General features: G+C 38.6%; 1 protein-coding gene across 6 annotated transcripts in view; it reads right to left on the bottom strand.

The window, feature by feature from the left end:
• Positions 1-5,988: 5,988 nt before the first annotated feature.
• KCNQ5 (potassium voltage-gated channel subfamily Q member 5) overlaps positions 5,989-9,779 on the bottom strand; it is a 271,782-nt gene continuing 267,991 nt past the window's right edge. For 3 of the 6 annotated variants that reach the window (XM_034060646.1, XM_034060644.1, XM_034060645.1), the window contains 3 exons: positions 8,584-8,715; positions 7,630-7,756; positions 6,291-7,232 (listed from right to left, as the gene is read on the bottom strand). In XM_034060646.1, the coding sequence (XP_033916537.1) occupies positions 6,291-7,232; positions 7,630-7,756; positions 8,584-8,715 (1,201 nt within the window). Of the gene's footprint in view, positions 7,233-7,629; positions 7,757-8,583; positions 8,716-9,779 lie in introns of all 6 variants that reach the window. The other 3 variants (XM_034060643.1, XM_034060647.1, XM_005153167.3) reach the window with 2 other exon arrangements.

Raw genomic sequence — 9,779 nt, 5'->3', positions numbered from 1 at the left:
CCCAACAGCCCCGTTAGCCGCCGCTGACCATATGCCAGGCTTTACCGCGCTTTGGGCTAGGAGCGAGCTGACTGGCCAGGGCGGGCCGCTCTCTAGCAGTGATTGGCTGGCTCGGCGAGGGGAGAACCTATGGCCGTCCCTGCTGAGTCTGGGGCTGAGCTCTCGCGGGCTCCGCGCTCAGGGCCGTAGGGTTCTGATTCCTGACTTCTCACTCCCTAACTTCTGTGCTGGTCTGGGGACAGCCCTGGGTGAGCTCCACTGAGGAGGAGGAGGAGGCAGCGGTGGTTTAGGACTGGAGGGAAGGAAGTCGGTCCTGAACGTGTGGGAACGACCAAGTCTGTAGGGTGCAGGGGGAGAAGGCAGGCAGCCCAAAGGGAGGCTGGGGAGGCAGGGTGGTGCCGGTATTGCTAGGTGTCTAGGCTCGTGTCATGCAGCCTGAATTTTTTAGGGAAGTCATATTTAAACTCAAGATTTAATGATGCTTTAATGAAGATATTAGTTTGACCAAAGGTACTAAAGCTGATACAGTATTGCAAACAGAATCACAGAAGGGCTGAGTGTGAAGGGACCTCTGGAGGTCATGTTGTCCAGACCCCTGCTCAAGCAGGGTCACCAAGAGCTGGTTGCCCAGGACTGTGTACAGGTATCTTATGAGTATCTCCAAGGATGGAGGCTCCGCAAACTCCCTGGGTAACCTGTGCCACTGTTCGCTCAGTGTTACAGTGAAAAATATATATATATATAAAGAAAAAACTTCAGTTACACTGAACGTCTGCTTAGCGAGGGCTTTAAATTTCCCTTTTAGGCATGGTACAGAGTTGAATGGTGAACACTGATGTATGTGTCTTTATGGGTGACATGACTGCCTGTGCCTGGCTGTTGTGACCTGCAGGGTAACTCAAAAAGGAAAAACTTGCACTGCTGCCTTCTGATGCTTCCCTGCTATGTCTATGTACACATGAAGCAAGATTGCCTGTTTTTTAATAGAAGAAGAGCCTGCATACATGTTTGACTTTTTTCCTGTCCTGTGTTTATTCTTAGGCAGAGCTTGGTAGTGTTTATATAGCCCATGGGTACCAATGGCAGACATGGAAAATCTGCCTTTCTGGAGACTGCATCTTTAAATTTCAATATCCAAGATTTCACTCATCAGAGAGGTAGGGGGTCATCTGTGCATGGAAATCATGCTCTGTTTTGAAGCCTCCACAGAGACTTCACCACAAGCACAGGCGCTATGGATTTAATGCATTCAAATGCTAAAGCTTATCTTCAGTAGGACTGCAGGAAGAGCAAAGTGAGGAAAGAAGGCTGTAGGTATGGTGCAATAGCATTCTAGAGCAACTTCCATGATTCAACACAGAGGAAAGGGCTTTAACTAGGCCTCAAGTTAAACTGAGGCAGCAGATCAGCTTTCCCTGAGGAATCCTGCTCTTCGCACAGGCCCCTGACTGCTGATCCTGAATCAATTGCTGTTTATCTAACAGGGAAGGTAATAATAACTTCCAGACTCATTTTCATAGAGGTACTGAAACATGAAGTAAACTCTGCTGTAAACGGTAACCAGAAATTGAACCTATCAGACTGGTTTGTGTGCATTTTATTCTAGCTAAATTCCAGTTTGGTCCATTCAATAAAAAAATATAAAATTTCAAAAGGAAAACAGTGAGCAAGATTAAATTCTTTCCTTGCCTGGTACATGCTAACACCACACAATCTTTTATGTAAGGAAAAGAAAACCAGTAAGCATAGTACTTTTAAAATCGCTTTTATTAACAACAATATGGATTCAATGTTGTCAAGAAGTTACAATTAACATTGTAATGTACTGGCTAATGTTGCAGTGTCAGTGGAAGCAGTCTTCATCATTTCTTAAGCCTCTTATGAAACTCTCTTTTTATCCTTCAAAGAAGTAAAAAATGCTTCCAAAAGCAGATGATATTGGATATGTCTGGAATTGTCCTATATGTAGCCACAGCTAAATGAACGGCCACAGCTGCACCCAGATGAATGGACAGGAAAATATTACATGCTTCCACTGACACTGCAGGGGACAGTTCTTATTTTAAAAAACAATTAACCTTTGTAGATAGCGACAGCACTTTGTGTGATGTTGTAATCCATTTTAAGTCGATTAACACGCTTGAAAAAAAAATGTGAAGCAGAAATAACCTGGGCAAATTCTTTTCTGACCTGTATTTCATTCAAACCTAATGAATCCAAAAGGATTGCATGATATATGAGTCAGGATAAAAGTTGGCCCAGAGAGGCAAGTTCATTCCTGTTATAGGTGGGTTCAGTTCCTTTAAGGTCACTGGAACTGAGCCTGATTATCCCAATGGAGGCTGAACTTCACCCAGTTGGGCAGTGAATTCATTGAAGTCAGTGAAGCCATCCAAGGATGAATTTAGCATCAGGTGTTTAAACACTTTTTTCATTCCTTTGCTGTTATATATTCTTTTCCTGCTTACTACTTTTTTTCTAATTATTCTCCTTTTCTCTGTGCTTTTTAAAAATATCCCGTCTCTTCATTCCTTTTTAAATCAGTACTTTGTGCGTTATTTTTTATATAGTCAATGTGACATGGGTAAATTCAGCTAAGTATTAGTTTCCTCAGGAAATAACTGGAATATTACCATTTTCACTTTAAACAGATGCCCAACAAAATAAGGATTTGAACCTGAGCTCCCAATTCAAGAAAAAATATTTAATTCCATAGAATGAAAGCATTCTGTAGAATTTTTGCTTGAGTAAGGATTGTAGGTCCCAATCCATAAATACTGTTGTACACCAGATGTTCTACTATACATCAGTAATTTGATATGATTTGAGCTATCACAGAAGAGCAGGTGAATTACTCATCACCATACTATAATGAGAGCAAGTCACTCTAAGTAGGATTATCTCAAAAATATATGGAACAACCGTGGGCACTGTGAATAAAAGTGTATGATCTTAGCAATCTTGAACCCTAGGCTAAAACACCATATTCATATTTAAATAAAAAGTATAGATCATATAAGCCAGGAGCAAATACATTTTTTTTAACAAATAATAAACATCAAAACTATTATTTTCTTTTCTCTCTTTAATCAGGTGCAAGAACATGCTGATCAGAAAACAATTGCTTGGATAAGGCTTAATTCCTGAAGCTCTTACATAAGTTCAGATTCTGTCTTCAACAATCCTCAACTGGACTGTAATCAGAAAAAAATTTGTCCTTTGTCCTTACTCATGAACGATTCCTATTAGCTGTCCTGAGCTGGACTTTAAGGAGCTCAGGACAAGACTTGAAAAGCCACATAGGTCCTTATTTTGTGAAACCAATGAATAACTGTCACTCATGACACTGTCTTTTAAAGCAAAAGCCTAGAAACAGGAAACTCCTCATGAGGAAATATGAGCAAAGCTTATAAAAATCCAAACAATCAATTCTTTCTCTCCAGAATTTCATATATTCACTCTATTTTCTATCAATATTATGTTAAAAAATTCCTACATGATAAGACTTTCAGCAACAAAAATAACAATGGTAAGCATAAAAGAAAAAAAAAATAGGATTTTAAACCATAATTTGAAAAGATATGATCTTCTGGATTTATTAGTATTTTGTAAAGACATTAACATTTTCATACATAATTTATAGAACTCATTCTTTTGTGCACAAAATTGTATTAAATAAATTAACTTAAAGTTAGAAGGACTCAAGCATGTCATTTAAGGCAAAAATACCAAGTTTCTGTGAGATAAATTATCAGCAAAACCAAGGCCCTGTTTCTGTGTGGAATTGGTACAGGCAGGGCCAATGCTCAGTTCTCTCATTGATGCCTTCTGGGTCAATGGGGCTGCAGCCATCTGCTCACGCAGATGAAGGTGGAAGAGTGGTGTCCAATTCATGATGCCTGGATTTTTCAATCTTATCAAGGAGGGGAAGGGAGTTTCAATACTGACACACAGTTGCCATGTGCCCCACCTCTTGCTTCTTAAGTGATCCCAAGTGCAGGTTTATGCTTAGGTCAGCAGGAGACTCCATATGAAAGGTGACCAAGGCACCATAAAGAGTCAGGAAAAAGAAAGAAAAGGCTAAAAACCCCCAACCTTGTAAGTTTTAAAATTTTGGATAGCACTCTAAACTTACAGATCTGTCTGTGTAAACTGCAGACATTCAAATAAGTTAGTAGTTAAATGAACTGGGATATGGAAAACACCCACTATTTATCCTCACAAAGTTACTGTTGTAATAACACTTTAGTATGTCAGACTGCACATAAAAGAAAACAGGAAAGGCTGAATGTGGTAAGTCATATGGCAAATCAGTGGTGAGGAAATTGTGCTTCAAGGTGTCTTTCAGGATTTAACAGCTGAAGTTTGCTCCAGCGTGAGCCATGGAACATAGTGTACTATCCGTGGACCCCGTATAACGACACAATATATACACTCTACAGTTTGCATGTACTTTCACATAATAAGGTTGTAATGTAACATCCAGGAATACTTCTGTAAAGGAGATAGGGAAGCAGAAATTACAATGGTTTTATAGTAAACAGATCAAGTCCTTCACAATACAATCTACAGCATTTAGCCATGGTTAAGACTGAAGTGATGCTTTGATGTACATAGTAAGTTCCCAGCAGGTCTGGGCCTTGAGAAAACACCGCCCTGAGTGAGCTGGCACTGGCACCCCCAATACATTCGGTGTTCCTGCTGCTAGAGGGAAGCTGAGCCCAAGCTGGGTTGTCTACAAGCTTGTGGTACAGGTGGATTATAAATCTAGGGGAAGGCAAAGCACAGAAACCTTGTTTAGAAGAGTGAAAGCCTGTTTAGGCTCTGCAAGGATTCTCCCAGTGGCGAAGCCTTACTGGGGATGTGCAGATAGGCACTAACATTGCTCCTGCATCTCAGCAGAAGGGAACTGTAGGTTAGGTTAAGAAAAAAGAGGATGTGTCAAGCAGGAATGCTTGCTCTGATGTACACTTTGAATTTAAAACTCGGGTATCAAGAGGAAGCAGTATGAAGGTCCTTTCTTGGAAAGTTCACAAGAAATGACTGCAGTTGGGACACAGTGTTGAACTGTGTGTCTACTTTCCCACCTCCTCTTTTTTTAAAAAAAAAGCCAACAAACAAAAACCACTTGCTTTTATGGTTTTGTTTTTTTTTTTTCCTTCTCAGTCTTCTGCTTCCATTTCTGATTGCCTACATGGCTTTTTTTTTTTTTTTTTGAAATAACACTCAATATCTGTGACTGATAAGCTGGATTTAAAATGCATGTATCTTTTTGCCTCTTTACCTTCCTTTTCTGGGATCATTTAACTTCCTGCCTTTCTCTCTTCCCAGTTCTGTCCTATTTACTTTTACTCTGTATTTCAGTTCCTCATTTTCCCTCCTTTCCCAGCCTTATCAAGTGCTGTCATGGTATCAGGTTGGGGCTGCAAGGAAAATGGCCAAAAATTTCCACACAAGAAAATACAGCTTCTACAATAAAGGCAGCACCTGCTTCATTCCCTCACCTATTGCTGCCACAATTCACAAGCTAGCTTCTCAATGAGACAGGAAGAATGAGACATTCCCCATAATTTTTAGTGCAGTCACACAGGTTATCCCCTTCTAAGGCCAGCCCCAACTCTTAAAATACAAACTTTTCATAGCAAAAGAATGTTTTTGTTACAAAAATCTCAACATGATAGCGGTGTGTCAGGTTCTTTTGCCAAAGCACTAAATCACCAAAAACCGGATGGATATTAGCATACTGGTTTTCAGAGTTAAAGATAACTGATTACTGACAAGGTAATGGGTGTATCTTGCAACTGGCAGCCATTTCTGATCCCATATTACTGGCTTCCTTGGTACCTTGCTAGCAGCTGTAGATAATTTTTGTTGTTGTAAACATAAACTATCATCTAAGTCAGGACATTATGTATATATTTAATTAGTTCAGAAGCAAAGTGCTTTAAACCTTACAATTTTTACTTCTGCCCTGTAAAAACAGCACTAGGTCTAAATGCTCAAATTTTTGCTTTTTGATACATCCTGCAGCATTAGCTTTGTAGGCAACTCATTATTTAACCTACTGTACTACATGAAAGGCTGCCGTACTGTAGGTGTAAATCTGAATCTTAGCCATCACTTAAACATGCATTTACATGCAACTAGGAGATATGGGCTCATTCAACTGCTTTGCAGATTCATCCTGATTTTTGTGATTTTATCTTACTAAAAAAGGCTTTCAAACAGTTCATGCTATGATATGTATGACTAGAGGAATGACCCAGCCAATGAGGAAAGCCCACAAGCTGTTATTTAAGTTTGACATGGAGCAGATTGAGTGCTTCTGTACCGTCCCCTGGCTTGTAGATGCTTTGAGATGATCTTGATATTCCAGTCCTTAGAGAGTCAGCAGAGAGAGCTGTTTCCACTAAAGGGCGCGAGATGGCTTCAGTAGTCTCTGTTCCTGCCTCTGTCTCCAACTCTTCATCAGTTATAAATAATTTTGACTCCCTCCATTTGGAGTATACATCTTGGCTACCTCTGGAACCACTGGAGTCACTGCCAGCCATCTGTACATTCAGTTCTTCTGTTGATTGTATAAGGTTTTGTACAGATAAAGATTTTCCTAAATCCATTTGCACCACAGGTTTAACTGAGAGCAAAGGTTCCCCTTCTGTATCCAGACTTTTTCTCCATGTGAGATCCTTTGTCGCACTGGGCTGTGCAACTTGTCCGTTATCCTTTGATGCAACAAGGCAAGCGGTGACATCGGAAATATTTTCCTGTGTAGTTACAGGAATAATATGAACGGGCTCAGGCCTATTGATATGCTTCATTGATGAGAAAGGTGGTATTTGTAATGTTGTTGGAGTTGCTGGCTTAGTTGCCTGGTTTATTTGGTTTGATGTATTATTAACTGTTGCAGGTCCATCGTTTGGCACTTGCGTTGCTTGACTATGCATAGCTGGACTGAAAGCATAGTAAGCCTGAGTGCTAAATTCATTTGGTGTCAGTATAAGCTGCAGGCCACGAGGAAGATTGGCACTAGCTGATCTGGATACACATCCACTAATTTGTGCAGAATTGGACAAATCTTTGCTGTCCGATGGACTCTGGTAGTCAGAAGTCTGCTCACACTCAAAAGCTGGCATTTGAAATGAAGCCAAAGTGAGTGCAGATGCAGATCCTTTTCTCAAAACTTGTTGATAAATATCTAATAGACAGTCCAGTTTTGACTCAATGGATTGTACCTACAGGAGGAGAGGAAAAGGTTAACATTAATGCCAAATACTAATTTAAAATATTTTCAACCTAAGTAAAGGGAAAATGTGACTGCTGAAGAGAAAAATGGAAAAAGCTTGGTAAATTCTATTGAGACTTGGAAAAAGAATGTCAAAGGCCATGTAAATTTTTCATAAGCAAGCTGATACAAGGGGGAAAAAATGTAATCTGTGATTTTTCCTTACTTACTTTTTTGTACATGGAAGACAGTTATGGTAATGCTAGCAATACCAATTTTATTTCAACATGTAAATGAAGCAGGTATTAGAACAAAATCCAACCAAACCCACTCAGCCTTTGAAACTTGCAATAAATTAGACAAAAAGCGTGAGCAATAAAGCAAGACAAATTGACACAGATAATTACCTGTTTCTCCACCTTGACTACACGTCCTAACATACTTAGGTCATCAGTTGTCTCATTCTCTGCAGGATTCTTTTCTCTGCTTCTTTTATCTGCTGTGATTTGTCCTTTCCCAAGAATTTGGTCAACACTGTAAGAAAAATCAAAAGCTGCTGTGATTGCTGAAAGTGATGATGATTTTGAAGTGTTTGCTGTATCTGTATATTAAAAATTAAAATCACAGTACTTCAGAGAAGCAACTGAGAAAAAGACTATTTTATTAATTAAGAAAAAAAAAAAAGAAGACATTTGAGACTGCGTTTCTTTTCTGTTGATACTAACTAGTGGCCAGGACTTAGCTGTCATCCGGGAGAGCCAGAACTAGACTTGCTAAGAGGGGCAGAGACAAGGCGGACTCTCCAGCAGCCTGATGCTGTGGAGGAACAGACATACCAGTGCCACCTTCAGCAATCCCATCCTAATAACAGCATCAAGTCCTGGGAAAATTGTCAGTTTGAAGCAGAAGACTCAGCCCTAATGCTGATAATGATACACATGATGGAAAGTTGTGTTTTGGTTTCGAATTATTATTTCTGGGAATTTCAAACATAAAAACTACAAACATACCGCATTACCAGCAGTTCACAATTTCTTTAACGTGAAAAGAGAAATTCTTCCTTTTGGCAGCCTCCTGACTAAATTCATTGGTTATGACTGGACTTTACAGGTAAAGGATTACATTTTCTGTTGTTCAGACTTCCATGTTCTGGGGACAATTTAGATACATGTTTTTTTGCTTGCTTTTACCCACAATGTAGTTTCTGGCTCATTAGTTCTCACAGAGAGGTTGGGCTGAACCATGGATGGCAATTTTTACCCAAATATAACACAGAAATGTTAAATATTACCCATATTCATTATGTTGTCAATGACATAACCCAAGATGCTTATGCAGAGCAGAAATTATTATTTCCTTACCGAGACTGCAGACTCTTAATCCTGCATAACATGTCTAGATGACCTGCTGAATACTGTTCAATGACATCTTTGACATCATATGGACGAAGTGTTTCCTTAAACTTCCTCTTTGCAACATGAAATTTCATAATTCTGTGGGGAAAAAACATTTCACAGATTAATCTTCAACTCTTGTGAAACAATACATTACATTCCAGTGATAAAATTTGACAGCTAATTTTTAAGTGGAAGGTATTTCACACAGCTTGTGCAAGCGAACTTTTCCTTTCACACAGGTTTTTAATAAGTACAAATGTGTTGTAGCTATCCCTTTGAATTGTTATTTAAGACACAATGAGTAACACTATTTTAAAGAGTGCAGGGCAGTGCAGTGTTTGGTTTATCAGTACAGACCTATCTGTCATTTTTTTATGCTAGATTCCTGTTATGAAAGGTACTGAAGAACATGCTTAAGTTAAACCTAGGCTTAGTCCAACTGACTTGAATAGGATACTCTGTATGTTACGTTTGTGCTTAAGCTATTTCTGTCCTTATTAGAAGAAAGATTTCTTTAACAAATCAATTACACAAAAAGAAATAATAATCATCTTCTGGTGTGCATTTTAAGTTTTTTACTTTCCTTTTTGTAAAAAAGAAAATTATAAAATAATTATCTACTAGATTTTTCATTAATTTCTATTTTTAGTTAACATTCAGGCCCAAGTTATTGTTTAATTTTGATGACTTAAGTCACCAAAAAAGATTAAAACTTCAAACTTTGCAGGCTAAAGAGAAGTTTCATGTTTATTCCATATTGAAATCTATGGGAATTATTGTTTAAGTAGATATTTGATCCATATTGAAGTCTATGGGAATTATTGTTTAATTAGCACTTGTAATTTTTTTTTCCTTGAATTTGATGCAGAATAGTTAGCATCAGGTAACAGCAAATATTCAAAATTGATGAATGGCATATATTTTTTTAATGTGAGACTTGCACAAGTTTCTGTGATGCTTATGTGAATGTGATGTCCATTGAGTAGATTCTTCTAGAATGAAACACTTGATATTAAATAATAGAAGTGATAAATTTTGAAAGTAAATGACAATGAGTTGATTTTCCATGTCACCTGGTAAAACCTGCAATTCTCCTTGGTTTACCTGAGAACTGCAGAAGAGATAACTGTGTAAGAACTGGAAGAGAAGCCAAGGGATGA

The sequence above is a fragment of the Melopsittacus undulatus genome, chromosome 3, assembly GCF_012275295.1.
Source record: "Melopsittacus undulatus isolate bMelUnd1 chromosome 3, bMelUnd1.mat.Z, whole genome shotgun sequence".
NCBI classification, from domain to species: domain Eukaryota; kingdom Metazoa; phylum Chordata; class Aves; order Psittaciformes; family Psittaculidae; genus Melopsittacus; species Melopsittacus undulatus.
Note: the sequence above shows the minus strand (reverse complement) of the source record. Positions and strands in the feature narration are given on the sequence as shown.